The sequence below is a fragment of the Ceratotherium simum genome, chromosome 19, assembly GCF_057802395.1.
Source record: "Ceratotherium simum simum isolate JZ-2026a chromosome 19, ASM5780239v1, whole genome shotgun sequence".
NCBI classification, from domain to species: Eukaryota; Metazoa; Chordata; class Mammalia; order Perissodactyla; family Rhinocerotidae; genus Ceratotherium; species Ceratotherium simum.
This window is the reverse complement of record NC_141918.1, coordinates 10,260,937-10,280,383: the sequence shown is the minus strand read 5'-3', so window position 1 is coordinate 10,280,383 and position 19,447 is coordinate 10,260,937. Positions and strand designations below refer to the sequence as shown.

Genomic DNA, 19,447 nt, shown 5'->3' with positions numbered 1-19,447 from the left:
TGCTGGCTTCAGACGCCCTGACCGTACCGAGCTCCGGCCGAAGCCTCCTGCCACGTCTGCGCTCCCCGCCATCCCACTCGCATTCCCGGCCCAAGCCATCCAGGCGGCCTCTTTGCTCTCCTAGGCCCGCGCCCGCCCTCGGCCAGGCTTCAGAAACGGTGTTTGCGCTTAAGTTTCCTGCTATACTACCCGCCTGGGGCGCCGCGGAGCTTGGAGGCCCTTCGGGGTCCAGACAGCTCCAGACCGTTAGCAAAGACTTCTTTTACAAATGCAAAACCACTCCTCCCTGTTGAATCCGTTTCTCAAACGTTTAAAAGAGGCCTCCTCCGCAAGGGTGTTACCCAGTCGTTTTTGACCCTGAGGCTGCAGGGCCCGCCCGGCTGCGGGTACGTGGACGGCTCGGGCACCGCCCGCTTAGGTTCCCGTTCTTCTGGTCGCCTTGGAGGAACCGCACATTCCCCCAGCTACAGCAAAAAGATCGCAGTGGCGAAGCTACTTTCTGATTCACTCTACTGAAAGCTTCAAGAGAAGTCAGGGATAATAGGGAACGCAACAGTTGTGGAGGTTGAAATGAGCGAGGGACAGAAAAAAAAATCCTTTGTCATGTATTTTATAACAAAGATTTAAGAGTAATATGCATCATGAATTTTATTCTACAAGAGATTTGCCCTATTTACACCAAACCCATTTTTTTGTTAATCCTGACAAAAAGTTAAATTGAAACTACAAAACTGTACAAATAGATATTAGTGTTATTCAATTAAACAGCATTGTTTTTTTTTTAATTTGTTTTAAGGAAACAAGTTCTCTTTAAAAGCCTGAGGAAAGAAATGGCAAATTGTCAAAAGCAGGGCAAATATGAAGTTATGTTAAATCACAGAGACATTTTTAAAAAAACTGCAATGGAAATTTTATTGCATCTTAAAACTATTTCACTTTGTGAAATTTTTAGAAGTTTTTAAGCTAGTCCGTATTATTAAAGACAAACAGAATTAAAATCCCACGACCTACGTTTGAAATTAGCCATCATGCTTTGCAAGAAAAGGGAGGCTCTGGAAAGGACGTGCTTTTTCTGACTAGTTCATATGAGGGACTGAGCGACAATGTAAAATTTTGCTCTTCTAAATTTAAAGGATTTAAATATACCTTGAATTCTCCCTCCTTCCCCAAGAAAAATCCATGGAGTAAAACAAACAAGTAAATAAATAAGCCTAGTGCCCTGCCAGGTGCAGTAATGCTTAAACGAGAAAAGACGGGCCTGGTGGCTGTGAATTCTCTCCACTTCTCAAAATATTCTGAGTTGCGGCAGTACTAAGTGATAAGGAAGTGGGGTGAGAAGTTAACGTCTCTTGAAAGATTCTTGTTATTCTAACTTGATCATCTCGGTTTAAAGCCAGGAGCCTCAGCCTTTCCAGGTCCCGGACTGGGGCTGGACTGGATGTGGGAGGCAGGGAGACCGACCATCTTCAGCGCCCGGCTGGCACTTCCAAGCCAGACGGCGGCGCTTTTCACTCTTGGTTTTTGGCGACCTTGTAAGGAAGTGGGCGCGGGCCCCGCGGAGTCAGCGCCTCCTAATTGGCCGGCCATCTCGGTGATTGACAGGGCCCCGGTCTCCGCCCCCGCCGCTTTATTGACGCTAATGAGCAAGTTCTTCCCACCGCTCTCCTGCCTGGAAGTGCTGACAGATCAAGGCAACAAATTTCAATTACAATCCCTAATTTGTGTCCGCAGAGTGTTTTTTACCCATGTTAGTCCTCTCTGGCGCATCAGTCGAGGCAGGTCTTGGAGCAGCAGGAGGAGGTGGAGGGGGTGGGAGCGAAGGAGTGCATCAGTGAGAGAGCGCGCGCGAGAGACCGAGGGAAGGAAACTTGGCGGGGGCGTCGCTGGTTCCTCGGATCCCAACCCAGGCGAGAAAGAGGAAACGCCAAATTTGTTTTTGCCCGCGGCGGGGAAGGGGGCAGATCTCAGCCTGCAAGAGGCCCCTAGAGCAGTTCAAATTTTAGTAGGGGCAGGAGAGCGAGTGTGTGCGTGTGCCCGTGCGAGTGTATATGAGCAAGGGGCGGGCGGGCGCCGGCGGCGGGGATGGCCGAGAAGCGGAGGGGCTCGCCGTGCAGCATGCTAAGTCTTAAGGCGCACGCCTTCTCCGTGGAGGCGCTGATCGGCGCCGAGAAGCAGCAACAGCTTCAGAAGAAGCGGCGAAAGCTGGGCGCAGAAGAGGCGGCCGGGGCTGTAGATGACGGAGGCTGCAGCCGCGGCGGCGGCGCCGGCGAGAAGGGCTCCTCGGAGGGAGACGAAGGCGCTGCGCTCCCGCCGCCGGCTGGAGCGGCATCCGGGCCCGCCCGGAGCTGCGCAGACCTGGAGCGGAGCTGCGGCTCCCGCGGAGCCGCGGGTGAGTCGGCCCCTTCCAGCCTAACTTCTTCCCGGCGCGGCCCCTCCTGGGTCCCGCCGGCCTGCTCGGCCCCCGAGAACCTGAACTTCTGCGAGTTGTGGGTTTGCGCGCGCGCCGCGTCCCTAAGTGCCCGAGGCAACTCTGCCACACGTGCATTGGCCGTGGGTGTCAGGGCGCAAAGCTCGCCACCTCCCTGGCCTCTCTAACCGCGCCACTCGGGTCGCCCTCCAGACGGTTAACACGCCGCTTCCAGCATCGCTTCTCAGGCTGCCGCCGCCCACTCGGCGACCCGCGCCCTCAGCCGCTGCTGTTTGCGGCGCTCGGCGGTGCAGATCTGTACTTGCGGTATCTGCCTCCCTTGGGGTTCCAGCCAATGGGTGCTCTTTTTCTTTCCTAACTTTTAAAAGCATGGGGGTGGGGGAGCGACGGCATAACCCCCCCGAAACCGGAACGAATGCCCTAAACCGTTTGGGTAAACCAGGAAGAGGGCGGCGTATTTGCAAACGTGGTTTCCCGAGGGGTAGCTGAGCGGTTCCCTTCCCTTCCCCTCCTGATTCCCGCTGCCGAGGCCGACGGCGACCGCGGGCTTGCTTTTTGCGCTCTTCTGGCCCCTTTGCTGCTTGGCTAAGAAACTCAGGGCGGCCGGGGAGTTTGGTGGGAGCAGAGTCTGAAGAACTTTCTAGAGGATGGCTCCGGCCGGGCCCAAAGCGAGGCGCCTCGGACGCCTGTGGCGAAGGGAGGCCCAGGCGCTTCGGACCAGGCGATGGGGCGCCAGACTCTTTTACTGCGTGCGCTCCGGGGCGCGGGGTGTGTCGGGGTCTGCCCTGGGGATCTGGATTCAGGAACCCATCTCAGGCTCCATTGGGCACGCATCCCAGACCCGGGCGGCGGCGCGAAACTTATTTTGGGGCCTTGACAGAGCGGAGGCGAGAAGGGTGAGGTGGACGCGGCCCGCATGCCTCTCTGGGACTTCGGACTTGGGTGCCGAGGGGGCCCCACTTGAGCATCGAGTGTCCCTTTGGCGGGCAGAGCGGGTGTTGACCTGTGGGCCTGTTTGGTAGAAGGACCTGATGGCACGAAAGCTTCCCCTTTTCTCCTGGTCCTTTTCCTCTCCCCAGCCGCCCTCCTGGGGTCGGTCTCCCCATCAGGCTTCTCCTCTGGAGTCCTCACCGGTTACCCCTCTCTGCCCTTTGCTGCCCAGGCGGCTGTGAGGACGGCTTCCTGCAGGGCGCTTCCTCGCTGGCGTCCCCGGGAGGCTCCCCGAAGGGGTCCCCGGCTCCCTCCCTGGCCCGGCCCGGGACCCCGCTGCCCTCGCCGCAGGTCCCGCGGGTGGACCTGCAGGGAGCTGAGCTCTGGAAGCGCTTTCACGAGATCGGCACGGAGATGATCATCACCAAGGCGGGCAGGTAAAGGGGGAGCTGGCGCGAACGGCCCCGGCCCTGGGTTAGGAAGAAGGGCCTGCAGCATGGTGGGGTCTGTGGGTAGCATTTTCGTACAGACAGGACCAGGCCCCGAGTAGTGGTTCACTTTTGAGACTGGCTTTGCCTCCCTGCCCAGGAGTCTAGTAGATGAGGGGCACTGCCCCGTCGCCCCCCTGTTGGATGCGGGGGAGAAAATCACCGTCGCCGGCGATGCGGTACCGTTTCGGTTAATATTCTGCGTGCAGGGTAGTTACAGATTCGTGGTCGTATTTACGTCTGTCCAGGCGTTTATTGAGGCTCTAGTTATCGTTTCTGAAACTATGGAACAGATTACTCCTCCGTTTTAAAAAAACGCAGTTTACTCTTTAGCAAACCATGATTTACTTTTTCAGATTGAAACTTCCAGGTTGATTCTTTATCAACAGATTTCTTGGGACTGTGAGAACGTGCTGTGTTGTGCTATTTTGATATTAGGCTAGGATGAAAAGTTACTGGAATCATTGGTAATACATGCTTAATCCCTGCAAAAATAATTACCCTGATTTTTAAAAACCATTCTGTTTGTAGATCCACAGTTAAATGGTTACAGTTTTTTTCTAAATGAAATCCAACACATTAGCCTAAATTTGCTGAAGAATACGAAAAAAAAAATTTTGTAAGAAGTTATGTTTGTTTTTGGAAAGTGTGAAATTTGTACATCCATTAGTTAGTAAAATAAATGGATTTGTTGGCCAAATCATATTAATTTGAGGGAGGTACAGAAATATTTGCATTTTAAAGTTTTCGGTTCATTTAGTGCAGTGAAATCAATGAGTAATATCTTCCTTAAAAGGAATTTTAAAAAGCACACACAACTCTTTCAGGGAGTACACATGGCAAAAACCTGGACAGCATAAAAGTATCCAAACTTATTAGAAATTACAAAAACATATTTTATTGAATCCATATGCTACCTTCTACATTTTCACAGAGCTTTTATTAATGATCCAAATTCAGTCTTCAACAACACAAAGCAACAGTTGTCTTATAAAGGATGTAGTTAAAGACCTTTACTCTTTATCTTACAGGTGCACTGAAATAGCACTAAAACAGCCAGCGCATTAAACTGTTCTCATGCCTAGTTAGGAATAATGGACTTTCTTTTCTCTGGAAGTGGTTTTTAATGGCATTATTGTTATAGAAAAAAATTGGTAAATAACAGGACTAAAAATTGTGTTATAAGGTTAAATTAGCAAAAATTAGATTAACTGGAAAGGTCCTAGACATAAATCATTAGATGAAAGTTAAAAAAAAAAAAAGAGCCGCTCTATTTGTTTTTCGTATACAATAATTTGCTGTAGTATTCCGTACTACTCTGCCCTTTTAAAAAGTTAGGTGCATTTACTTTGCATCTCCTTTGATATGCATCTCTGGAAAGCCAAGAGAAATGCAGATTTTCATTTGTTTTAATTAGCAAAGTTTTGAGTAAATATGGTTGAATAAGAAAGTATTTTCAGGGTATGGTGGGGAAAGGAATGATTTGGTAAATATACGTTGTGTTTAGTTTCTGCTTTCAATAAAGAAGTTTTACTATACCTTTCAAATTTAGAGCAACTTTTGCACTTCACCTTTACCACGCTGCAGGCAGGAAGTCCTGTCTCAATAAAGAACATATTGTTTGGTTATAGCATGGCACATTGGCTCCTTGTGGTTTTTTATAACCCTTTTAAAATTTCACATTATAATATGTTTTATCACTTTTAGAAATTCAAGTTTTCTATTCCTACCATTTGGAACATTTTATTATTTGTGTTATTAAAGTAAATATGCTCACTGATTTTTGTTTAAAAAATAAAATGCTTTCTTTAAGTGCCATTATTCCTTCAGTGTACAATTCTTTTGCTGTTAGCTATACTGGCATTTAGGTAAACATGGAACACATGTACCGAGTACAACAAATTACTTTGAAAGCCTTAGTTTTGACATGTCTTGTGTTCTGATTCTTACAAAGTGAATGCTATACATTTATACATATGAAAAATAAAGATTTGAGAGGTTCTTTGCGTATTCATTCTCCATGTGTAATCACAAACGAAAACCAAACCCAAACTCTCTTTCCTCCCTTCCCTTATACATAGGCGCATGTTTCCAGCAATGAGAGTGAAGATCTCTGGATTAGATCCTCACCAGCAATATTACATTGCCATGGATATTGTGCCAGTGGACAACAAAAGATACAGGTACAGTAGATCAGATGAATACAGGAGGATAAGAAAACACTAGGATTTTACAGGCTGTGCCTATTTGATCTGTGATGACTGTGATGTTTGTTTCCAGAAGCCTGTACAATTCCCAGATCCCTAATCCAATCCCTGTCAGTTCCAGTAGCCCAGACGGTGCCTTCTCTTGCAGTAAATGTGGAAACTTAATTTTTGTTTTGCTTTTAATAGATACAGGAATGTCTCTAAGTATTGAGGACTTTAATACGGGCCGGTTCAGTGTTGCTAAACTAAATGTATCTTTTGTATTTATTCACATTTTGTTAGTATTGAGATGAAATGTTAAGTAAAGTTTGTAGATATACATAATATGAAATGTTTCATTTTCTTCGTGATTTTTTTCATCTTTAAATAAATTCTTTTTATCTTGTTACGTTCAAAATGGTAACTATTTGAAGGCTTTTTTCCTTTAATATGAGAAAATTATTTAAGATTTTTTACAGTTAAGAAAAATAAAATATAACTCATTATGATATTAAGACATCTTAAACTAGCAATGAATTTGGTACCTTACTGTTGTTTTTTGGTTGGTAGTTAGCACGGTAATTTTTTTAGAAAAAACCTTTGTAATATTTGGAGTTTGAAAGAGAATATATTTATCTAGACATGATGAAGTGGGAAAAGTTATACATTCTTCAGTTTCAAACCAACCTTTGCTTCTTTGCTTCTGCAAGTAAGCAAATCAGCAATTTTCAATGACAATGCTTTTTATTTTCCTGAGGAGTTAAAAATGCTAACATTTAAAAAAGGAAATTTTGAGTGGCAGATCAGAAGGTGCTGCTTTAAATTTTGGTCTTCTTTGTTTCTATTTTTTTAAAAACAGCTAGAGCAGTTAGTAACTTCTTAAATGAAATCGGATTTGGTTTTCAGCACTTTTTAAAATGTAGGGAGTTGCTTTTTTGAAATAGGTTTATGGTGTCAAAAGTATACAGATTTAATTAGTACAGGCACATATGGAATACTAAAAAAAGGTAATAAAAAGGGCAGTTTTATTATTTGTGTTTTGTGTGTAAGTTGTATTACTTATTTTAATTAAATAAGTCATTAGGGAGTTTGCTAAAATTATCTACTGTGTGACAGAAGCAAGAAGGCATTGAATTTTATTCTTTAAATATACTTGGCTTAAAATCCATGTTCTAATTTGGGTTTTGTGTTAAGGAAAATAATGTAATTCTTAATGAGCTTAGAAATTATTCCTTTGTCTTTGTCCTATTTCTTTCTCGAAATTTCCTCCATATATTTTGGATGGGTAATTTTACTTAACTGATTCTTATTGTTCTCCCATAAAGCAAGAAAAATTTCAAGTATTGGTATTAAAATGCCAGACCTTAAAAGATCAAATTGTAAAACATAAATTTGCCTTCACTTACATTGCTTTAGAAGAAGAAATTTGTCTTGTGCATTTGCATTTAAAATGTTTCACAGAGAATTGTAACACATAGCATTTATTCTCTTAGTGGATGTGGATTTTGAACTATTCAATATGCATACCTTTTCAAGATTTTGATGGAGCATATTACTCTATTTTGGTAATATCGTAATCTATATCCATAGTGCAGTTTTTTTTCTTGCTTTTCTAAGATTTGCATTTTATTTTCCAACCTTTTCAGCAAGAGTAGAAAAAAACTTTTTTGGCTTATGCTCTGCTGTCAAAGAGTGGTATTTGGTTAAGTTAAAAATGATGGTGATTTATTAGACTATAAAATTAATATTCTCAGAAGCCTATGCAGTTAGGAACTTATTTATTGAAATTACACTGTACCAATTAAGTTTTTTAAAGTATTCTTAATTTTCTGATTATGTATTTTTTCCCAAGAAAAGAAATTAAACAATAGAAGGTGTACTGAGCTCAAAAGAGAATGAAATATGTGACCGTAGTTGAAACAAAGCGTTTCACCAGAAATGCTATGAAATTGTTTCATGCTATTTTAAAAAGAAATTTACATAGTCTACAGGTAGAATTTTCTGAGACTATTTGCAAATTGTTGCTTTAAATTGCCATATTTAAAACACAAATGGAAGCAAAACACCTAAGTATATAATTTCATTTTATATTCTTTTCTAAGTGATTCATCGATATACTAGTTTCTAGTTTTTGAATTAGTATATTTTAAATTAACATTAATAAGTGATAATTTGAATATAGGATTAAATATTATGATCTTATTACTTGAAACATTGTTATATAAATGTATTATTCTAACAGAATCAATATATTTGACATATATAAACAAACAGAATGGGATGTTTTGTCTCCTAATTAGAAAAGTAATATTAATTAGATATACCACCATTTTCAAAGGTTGATTTATATTTTGATTAGTGCTATTTGAAAACTATTTAAAGAATTTTTTTTAAGGGTCAACAGAGAAATACAAGAGATAAAAATCTACATTTTATGATTATACAAAATTTTAAAATTAAGCTGAATACTTTATCCTCAATTTGTAGTGTAATAGAATTAGAAAAAAATAATTATAAATGATAATAGATAAAACTTTTTTCCTATGACCATAAACATTACTGGAACTTCTGACAATTTCCCCTTGCCTTCCTACCATCTATCCCATCAGCCTGTATGTAAGCCTAAAATGGGAAGTGATCCTAAGGGAAATGGGACACTTTAGGATAAAACTCTCAAGTATTTTTGAGATTTACTTAAAGGTGAGCTTGACAACTTAATAGTTTCTTTATGTCAATTGAATATCCAGATGAAAATAGAAAATATCAGAATACAGACAGAATGTCTAACGTGAATACGTGTGATTCATAAGAATTAAGATACATTTAATGTGGTGATAGTGTGTATATTTCACTAATCCTTAACACACACTTACTCTGAGTGGTCAGTAGGGCACTGCTGCCTCACAGAGTTTATGAAAAGTACTTGAAATTTTATTTTATATGCATAGGATGTAAAGAGCAAATCGTTGTACTTTAGACTTTAAAAAAAGGTGCACATTGTGTCTGATTCTACTGAGTTGGAAATTCCAAGAAAGCAACAGTCCACATACTGAGCCTTGTCATTTTCTCTAGGTATGTTTACCACAGCTCTAAGTGGATGGTGGCGGGCAACGCTGACTCCCCTGTGCCACCTCGGGTATACATTCATCCAGACTCGCCTGCCTCGGGGGAGACTTGGATGAGACAAGTGATCAGCTTCGACAAGCTGAAGCTCACCAACAATGAACTGGATGACCAAGGCCACGTGAGTAGATCACCTCCCTGATGCGCCACCATTGGATGGCACAGCCATGTCTATAACTGCCCCTAACTGAAGCAAACGAACTTTGTTAAGATCATAATATTCCTCTCCTGGTAGATCAGCATGTGCATAATTTGTGCAAAATCAAGGTTATATCTGCAACAGAGACTATGTCTGGGGCCCAAGTATCCTGTGAAGCATGTAATAGGTTAAAACTAGATACTGCATTTGTGTTGGAATGAAAGGACCTCAGGCAGACTTTTTTAGCCAAAATATTTGTTTGAAACCCCATGAAGTGCTAATTATTATACTCTGAATATGAATACTTGGGAACTGGGTTAACAGGGATAATGATTTATTGTGTACTGCAGATCCAGCTCATTTCCCAGCTGAGGCTCATTGCTTCTCAGTAATGGCCCAGGCTTAAGCTGTTTGTATGTTCTATCTGCAAGCTCCCAATTGTTTTGTAATGACATCTAATGTGTCAAAATATGCTACAATAATAATTCCTTTTAGTCCTAAAACTGCGAAAACATGATATGTAAGTCAAAGTCAGCCATTCCAATAATATAGTCATTTTTAACACCTTACTAATTTTTAAGCAGTATTGTTCCCAGGTGAGATTTCTACATTATTGTTTTAATAAATAAGCGACTCTGGATACACACTGATTTCCATTCAAAGTTAGCATTTCTATTAGATTCCTATTATTTGAGAGGGTTTTGAATGAGGCAGGATTTTGAAGAATACATCATAAGTAAAAGAAATATCAACTAGTTAATTTCTCAAATGGGTGACATTAAGGTAGCATATTTATGAACAAATCTTTTAAAAAAATGCAAACTGTCACAAACTAGTAATACAGTGACGACAGGATATGATTTACAAATTGTTAGACAATGTCTTATTTGATTGACCTTAATGAAAACATTTAAGTACAAATTTCATTGTGGTACAAATGAGGAATCTGGATTTTTAAAATGTATCTATCTCACGTTGCCAGTGCTTTTGTTTATTTGTTGCCTTTTATGAACAGAATCAGAAAAGTAACATAATAGATTTCATTTCTGAATCCAACTACATGCCCTATATTTTAGTGTATTACTTTGTTTCCCTTCTTTTTATTCTTTATTTACACAGTCAAGTTGTAGCAACTATTTTTTACTTGACTTTGGTGAAAGAGCAGTAGCTTCTTCTGTCTCATTGAGGGAGCTGACTGTGAAATGTCAGCATGTCCTTTGAGGGGTCTTTTATTTTTTTGGAATAGAAAATTTAAAAATAAATGCCATTAAGTATTATGTGTTCTCAAAAACTTAAATATACTATACTTTTCTGGGTTCTACAGTTTGTGAATATATCTTTTAAAAATATATATAGAAAGAGATAATTGTGTCTAAAAACTCTACACTGTCATATATAAGGTAAAACTCCTTTTAATAATTTAAATCAATACAGTCATTTTATAAGTCTAATTCTTTCAGATCAAATTTCTGGCTTTGTATCTAATATCTAACATATCTATAATATCAGATATAGATCTAATAATTTATCTATCTATATGATTTTAACTTTGTAATTTCACTAGACTTTATTTAAAACAGTATTCTCTAGAGAAACAACCAATAGGATGCATATAAATATGTATATAGAGAGATTTATTTTAAGGAACTGGCTCACACAATTATGAGGCCTGGGAGGTTTGAAATCTGCAGGGCAGGTTGGACGGCTGACACCCAGAGAAGGGCTGATGTGCAGCTCGAGTCTGAAGGCAGTCTGGAGGCAGAATTCCCTCTTCCTCTGGCAACCTCAGTCTTTTTCTCTTAAGACCTTCAACTAACTGGATAAAGCCCACCCGTTATGGAGGACGGTAATCTGCTTTACTTAAAGTCTCCTGATTTAAATGTTAATCTCATCTAAAAAAATACCATCACAGCAACATCCAGATTGTTGTTTGACAAAATATCTAGGTACCCTGGCCTAGCCAAGTTGGCATATAAAATTAATTATCGGGCCAGCCCGGTGGCGCAAGCGGTTAAGTGCGCACGTTCAGCTGCGGCAGCCTGGGGTTCGCCGGTTCGGATCCCGGGTGCGCACCGACGCACCGCTTGTTAAGCCATGCTGTGGCGGCGTCCCATATAAAGTGGAGGAAGATGGGCATGGATGTTAGCCCAGGGCCAGTCTTCCTCAGCAAAAAAGAGGAGGATCGGCATTGGATGTTAGCTCAGGGCTGGTCCTCCTCACAAAAAAAAAAAAAAAAAAAAAAAAATTAATTATCATTCAGCATTGTTTAAAACACAAAAGAATAGATTCAAATTGAAACTCAATTGCTTATACCTAAATAATTATAATATTTCACTATTAAGAAAAACAAAAACATAGCAGAAAACAGGCAAAATCTAGAGAAGTATGTCATCTACCAGTGGAATTTTTCTTTTAAGGTTGTGGCAGGATGTAATATTTTAATGTTGTTGTTTGTACTGTTGAGTCAATTCCAACTCCTAGCACCCCTGTGTACAGCACAGCAGAACCCTGTCCGGTCTTTTCGCGCCATCCTCTCACCTTCCGTTGCTATATCAGACAATGCTCCGCTGCTATTCATAGGGTTTTCATGGCCAGTTTTTTCAGAAGTGGGTGGCCAGGTCCTTCTTCCTAATGTTAGTTTGGAAGCTCTGCTGAAACCTGCCCACCATAGGTGACCCTGCTGGTATTTGAAATCCCAGTGGCATAGCTTTCAGCATCACAGCAACAGGCAGCGCCTGCAGTATGACACCCGACAGACAAGTGGTGTGGTTCCCTGACCAGGAAACAAACTCAGGCTGTGGCGGTGAGAGCTCCGAATCTTAACTGCTAGACCACCAGGGCAGGCTAATACTTTAAGAAAGGGAAGTAATTAATATGTGTGGGGAAAAGGGAGAGAAAGATATGTACCTGTGCATTTTAGAAGCAAGGAAATTGCCTTTGCAAATGGTAAAAATGTACGTATCAGTTGATACTAGAGGAGAATGTAGGAGGGAAAATGCTATTTTTCATTATTTACTTAAAAAACTTGTTTTTGAAGACTTTGTAAAATGTAGTAAAAGATAAAAAGCTAGTCTCCACCTTCAGGGATCTTCCAGCCTAGATGGGGAGAGAAGACATGCACACGAATAACTATCCTGTCAGCTCAGAGAAGTACAGACGCCACATTATTCCAGCCAGGAGAGATTGGGAAGGCTTCATGCAGAAGGTGTCTGCTGTATTTATTTACTCAGTTTGATGACCCCAAATGAGGGTAGTGATTAGGAATTCATTTCTTATTCTATTATTGATATGACAGTGTCTAAGAAGACAGTAAGACCATTGTGGTGGGACTTTCTAATTCACTAGTCCCTTTCCTGATGCAGAGACCTCTTGGGGACTCACCTCTTTGTCCTCATATGATTGACCCCCCCCACCCCAATTCTAAAGGGGGATGTGTGGCACTAATCCCCAGCTAATCAAGCTCACTAATCAAGCTCTAGACTCAAATGAAATGAGAGGTGATTTTCTAATTTGCTTTCTAAATTGCTTTCTTACTTTTTTTGGTGAGGAAGATTGGCCCTGAGCTAACATCTGTTGCCAATCTTCCTCTTTTTGCTTGAGGAAGATTGGCCCTGAGCTAACATCTGTGCCCATCTTCCTCTATTTTGTATATGGGACACTGCCACAGCATGGCCTGATGAGCGGTGTGTAGGTCCGTGCCGGGCATCCAAACCTGCGAGCCCTGGGCCACCGGAGCAGAGTGCACAAACTTAAGCACTATGCCACCAGGCCAGCCCCTGCTTTCTTACTTTTTTTGTCCTCTCAGTTCCCAGTTTTACTTTGCTAAAGGTGTACAAACGTTTAACATAGTGACTTGAGAACTCCATGTAGACCCGGGACTTTTATTAAACATGGAGTGATTACAGGAATCAAATCCTCACAGTGCTGTGGCTGGACCTCAGACTGCATGAGACGTGAGATCATGTGCCATTGAGGTTTTCCCCAAAGTGACTTCATCTTTCTGAAGACCAGGGATTGTTTAGAGAGGAGCCTTGGTGAGAATCTAGAGTGGAAATGTCCCACTGCTCCATAGCTAATCTTTGAATGTTGTGAAAACTTTATAATCCTTGCTTGCTCCTTGGGGAATCTGTAGCCAGATTTATGTGGGACTGTATACAAACCAAGGCTGGTCCTTGGGCTACCCAGGAGCAGATGGTTAGCATGCTTGGGTAAGGTATTTCCTTCTCATCATGTGCATGTTTCCCTGTTCACCTTGAATTTTCCATCTGGAGGGAAACATTTAGATGAGCATTTCTCTGAAAAATTAGAAGACATTTAACAGCTCACAGTACGCCTTAAATTTAGGCAGAACTCACTCCCACAGTGCTGTTGTGCTTTGGAAGGGAGCACAGCCAGGCAGCCACAGCCAGGAGACCTGTGGGAGGGCTTGTCCTCCCAGCTGCTGAGGATTCAATGACATAGAGTCGCTCCAGCTCTAGTTTGTCCTCACCCTCTTCCAATTTCTGCTTGAGAATCAGGTGGGGAGAAGAGATATTGCAGGGGAGATTGCTCAGATCTCCCTAATGGAAGGAACTTGCAACAACTTAGTGGTCCAACACATTCGTGTTCGAGGGCAAGTCACTTCCACTCTCTGAGGCTTGGCTTTTTCGTGGGTTATATTGGAACCAGAGAATTTTGAGTGAATCAAATAAGCTGAGGAACTTGAAAGTACATATTTGAAAGGAGTGCGTTATAAACAGTGTCAACTCCTGAAACAAAACCAGGGCCACCGTGCTGTGGAGCTTGCGACCAGGTGTTACGGCGTTGACCTCTACCATTTAAAGCGAGTCAGTATCTGGTATCACTGAAATGCAGGGAGCCAGGTTTTTGTTATCTGCTCCTCCTCGGTCCTTTGCTTGACTTGTTCCAACACTGGCATTTAGGTCATCTAGAAAATTTCCAGAGTCAGCAGGTAGTGTTTCCCTGTTGAGCTGTCTTGTAAGACTGGACACAGCTGGCGTGTCTGTCAAACCACAGGCCCTTTTGGCCCATCAGATCAGAAATAAGTAACATCATGCTTCTTTTGATGCAAACCTAGGTCTTTAAAGTGGAAAAAACGTGTATTAACCTGCACATGGGAAAGTACCCTGTGTTTATGGACATAGGTCCATGTGACTATTTGTGCTAATAGATAATGCCAAAAAGAAAAGATATCCTCCATCTAAACAGAACAGAGAGCATGGAGCATGCAGATCAGATACAATTATTTGAGTCTGGGTTGATGGGCCTTATCATTGTGGTCTCCTTCTTTATAAAGCCAGTGGTTCTCCTGGTTCTATTAAATAAGCAAAATATTATTAACCACTAGTCATTATAAGTTTGATAGTTCATTAAAAACAAAATAATGCTATTTTATAAAGAAGAACTGAGGTTTGTTTAGCATTCCCTAGAAATTTCCAGGGATATACTAAATTCCTATGGATAATATTGAAAATACATTATTTTGCTTGAATAATCTTCAGATTTCTATTGGCAGTTGCCCTTTAATCTGCAAACATAGGCATACATCAGCTATTTCTGTACCCTACCCCAATATGCCCCACTTTAAGTCATTTTGGAAATTCAGTAGGGATATAAACAAGTAAATACAATTAAAATGTGTATAGCTATTGAGAAATCTGCTTGAGGGAACAAAGACTTCATAAAACAAGAACCTACTTTTCACTGACTAGTAAACAGAAACTCAAATCAAATTTTGTTCCCTTCATTCCAAGCCAGTTCATTTTAGTCTTCTGAAATTGGCTATGCACTCATTTTTATTTGTTTAATGTAAAGTAGCTTCCTCCAATTTTTCTTCTGCTCTGGGATTTGCTGATCATTAGAATTGTTAGAATTAAATCTTGCTTCTGTGTTTTTAAACTTTTTACCTGACTTACAGCAAGACGTACATTTTATGTTATGACCTAGTGCACACACACAAACATACACACAAAGGTAACAATGTTTTTGCAAAACAGTGCTTATCCTTACTACAAGCAGCACACTCTATTTTTCTACATTGTTTTATAATTTTATTTATTTAAAAAATTTCTGGTTGCAACCCCTTAAGTTGATTTCATGAACCACTAATGGCTTTCTGAAGTTCTTTCCTTTTTCAGACCTGGAAAGAGGCTTTTCCAGAGGTAGCAAATGCGTGTGTGCGTCTCCAGGTGGGGATGAGGGCTATCGTCCCCTCTTATCCTTTCCCTATACTCATGCTGTGTCCCCATCAAGCATGTCTGGTGGGCATGATCGTTAGATCTGCTATCCAGGCATTTCTCCCACTGATAGAAAGAAAACTTTAGGGTTAAAAAAAAAAAAAAAAAAAAAAAAAACCTGACCACAGCACTGGTTACTACTAGAGGGTAAAGACATCCTCTTATGGCAGCAAACACACTCTCCCAGTAGGGCTACTTATGTTTGGGCTAATTAAACTGCCTGCATCCTGAAAAACATGAGGCAGGTCAATGAGTATGTTTCTCCGAGACTTTTTAAAGCATTTCTCCTCCAAACTCCTACCACCCCAAAACCTGAATTCAAATATTATAGCTCAGGACAGATATAGGTTTGTTAACTAAATTCATTAATGAATACCTGAATATGGAAGCCCAGCAGCAAATAGAAGAATCCTACTGGATGAGGCTATTTCTTTACTCCACTCCCTCAGCCTCAAAAGGATAGAACATATAGAGAAAAAATTCACCCACAGCCCCATCGTCTAGAGATGATCACTGTTCATATCTTTGTATGGGTCCCTTTTTACGGTCTATTTTTTATTGGTTGTGATAAGTTTATAACAACTTGGATCTTTTTTTTATCATTTAAGATTTTAAAAGATGCATTTCATTATGTGGTTAAAAATGTCCTAAACAGTATTAGTAACAGCTGAATAATACTGTATCCTGTTGTGTGAACTTTCATTTACCTAACCAGCCTAATCATGTAAGTGGTTTATAGTTTTTCCACTGTTATAAAGGGTGCGATGCACATCTTGGTATGCGAAATGCTTTTCTGGATTTGGAATATTTCCTTAGGACAAATTCTCAGAAGTGGAATCATCGGGTAGAAGGTAGTTGAACCATATTATCAGATTCCCTTAGCAGAGTCTGAGAGCACCAGCTTTTCTATCCCCAGGCACCTGGGTTTGGGAAGGCTTGTTGTGATCGAGGCATGGACACTGGGCTCTCCAGGCAAACCAGAAACTTTATGAGCCACACGCAAGGCAGACCCTGGAGTATCCTTAAAATTCCCTTTGTCCTTGAATAGACATGTTCTAGTCACTAAGAGAGGAAAAATGTTCGCTAGAAAACCTTGGTGTGCAAATACTTATTTTTAGGGGACGGGTGTGGTGGAATTTAAATAATCATTTCAATCTCATTTTTAGTTTTATTGGTTTGGACTCTAAGTTCCATTTGGCTCATTATAAATAAAATGCTCATGAATTTAGTCTTGTATTTTCAGCAACAGAAAAATTGATGTTAAGTTCACATGGTTATACACAGGGTTCCACCAAAACAATGGTTTTCTTTTTTCTTTTGTATTTTTTTGCACATTTTACAACAACTTCTTAGCCCTCCCACTCCCATTATGGTATACTTGATTAAAGTGGCACTTCTGCATCCTTGGAAATTTTCACTTCCAACTGGGATTTATTTTACACATTAAATATTTAGTCATGGTGTTGAGATTGGGCAGAAGTTCTTGATGCATTTGGCCTTTCTTTCCTTGACATAGATTATTCTTCATTCTATGCACAAATACCAACCGCGAGTCCATGTCATCCGTAAAGACTGTGGAGATGATCTTTCTCCCATCAAGCCTGTACCATCTGGGGAGGGAGTGAAGGCATTCTCCTTTCCAGAAACTGTCTTCACGACTGTCACTGCTTATCAGAATCAGCAGGTATTGTTCTCAGAATTGGTATCTTTCTAGACTTTTCATTTCAGGTATAAATAGAAAGATTTTCTCTTACATATATATAGTCCTTTATATATACAATGTATAAACTTTTCTATTATATATTATATATATATAATCCTTTTCACTGTGTCTAAATGTTATGAATTGTCATAAAGCATTTGCCATATATGACATCCAGGTTATATATATATTATAATCACAATTCTTAAGCCATGATTCCTCAAGTAAGGCTACTCTGGGGAAGATTTCTTTAGACAAGAATGTGTCTCATGGCTGACAGTGTGGGTTTATTTTCCATTTTGAGATGTTGAGTCATGATGCCATAATTAACATTGGGAAAGCTGTGTGTTGCCTAGGAAATAGACATGTAAAATATGAAACGTGAGTTGTCAAGTAGAGCATGAGATTTGGTAACTGACTTTATTTTAAAACTGCAGTTCCTGTATTATGAAAAATATTTCAGAAGCATTTATCCTATATAGTCATTTTGGTATATTTACAAAAAGGGTGGTTTCTTTCAAAATATGTTTTCATTGTGCTAGAGGGTGCTGTGCATGCTTATAGTCTGAGAGATCAGCAATTGTGGAGTAATCCTTTCAGAAAATTAGAAATAATTTCAGAAGTGAAATATGTCTTTTCTAAATGGGTAAGCATAGACATTTCTTTAAGGCTGTATCAAATAGGTAGAGAATTGAATGGAGGTAATTGTTTAATCCATGCAATTCTGGCCAGTTTTCATAAGAAATAGTGATGTAGTTGAGGCTGATGTGGTCTGTGGTAGATTTTTAAAAAAAATGTCAGTGGTCAGCAGAATTATTTTAGGTTTCCACTTATCTTTACATTTATACACACCTCAGTTAAAATTTTAAGGCTTTATAATCCCTCTGTTGTGGTTTCTGTTGTTTTAAAGCTTTGCAGGAGATTTGGATCCCGTCCCGTGTGTCCTCCTTTAGGGCTGAGGGGCTCATCGCTCTTGTCCCTGTGGAGACACAAGTCCCACAGTGGAGGCCGTCTTGTCCTCACACTCACATTGCCACGCTTCCATAGAGGCTTTTAGGAAGGAACATGAAGTTCACCTTTAGAAGGGCTGGAGATAATTAGGAAGATAGTCTTAAAATGGGTTAGGTGCAGAAAATGATTTCCTTTTAAGGAAAAAAATAATGCATGAGGAGAAAAGAGCAGAGGCATTTAGTACTTTTTTAACAACCCCAGTGCATCTTCTTTCTCTGTCTCTTGTCTCTCTCGCACTTACACGTATAAACAGTGTTATATGTGTATTTTCTCCCAGCCTCTTTGATACAATAAACGAGACACAGTGGGCTGTTGGTACATGCTGGAGACTAATTAGCAAATGTGGATAAGTCAAATAAGAGGGTGGAAAAATTAGAAGGTGGCAAATTGATAATGATAAAATGCAATCATGTTCATTTTTTTAACTTCCCAGCTACTCTTTTGAAGAACTTAAGGAAAATTGGTAAGCAGCCTAGTGTGGTGGTTAACAGCATGGGCTCTCAAGAATGGGGTCCCAGCCTAGTTCTGCTGCCTAGTAACTTATGATTGTAGGAAACTTAAGCCTCAGTTTCAAAGAAAACATAAAATTGGGATAACAGCTACACATAAGTTGCTACGAGAATTGAATAAAATAATATGCATAAAACTCCTAGTACAGCATGCGTGGTATGCACTCAATAGATGTGATGTTAGTAATGAAAATAATGATAATAGTAATTATGATATATCTCTATTTAGACAAGGCACCATTATATAAATCTGTACTCTTTTTAAAAATACTATTTTAAGTAAATATTTAAATTATTTAATATTATTTAAACATATAAATGAACAGAGAATTGAACTGTAATGATTCATAGAGAATTCCTTCAATGACAGTGTCAGACATGGTGGATTAATTAGCACACCCTTATATCATATCATTTATAATGTAGTTTTATCCACATACCAAGACAATATCCTATGGAGCGGATGTATCTTAGGTGTTGCAAAGCTGATTGGAGGATGGCTGAGAGCATGCACAGGACAATATAGGGGGACTGCAGATGACATTCCAAAGATTCCTTCCTTTGCCTTAGTGTTACCCAATAGTACTCATCCTTAGCCAAAATGGTACAATCAGAAGTATGTTCATTAGCTTTGTAGATTCCACTGAACCAAGGAGTAGAAACAAAGCATGATGTGCCTCGTAGAAAATAGGCTG

The 19,447-nt window shown here is 40.4% G+C and overlaps 1 protein-coding gene across 1 annotated transcript in view; it reads left to right on the top strand.

The window, feature by feature from the left end:
- The first annotated feature begins 1,718 nt into the window (after positions 1-1,718).
- TBX18 (T-box transcription factor 18) overlaps positions 1,719-19,447 on the top strand; it is a 29,432-nt gene continuing 11,703 nt past the window's right edge. Inside the window, exons 1-5 of the mRNA XM_004422083.3 lie at positions 1,719-2,389; positions 3,591-3,795; positions 5,928-6,029; positions 9,105-9,276; positions 17,047-17,214. Of these exons, the coding sequence (XP_004422140.1) occupies positions 2,083-2,389; positions 3,591-3,795; positions 5,928-6,029; positions 9,105-9,276; positions 17,047-17,214 (954 nt within the window). The 5' untranslated portion in view covers positions 1,719-2,082. The remainder of the gene's footprint in view (positions 2,390-3,590; positions 3,796-5,927; positions 6,030-9,104; positions 9,277-17,046; positions 17,215-19,447) is intronic.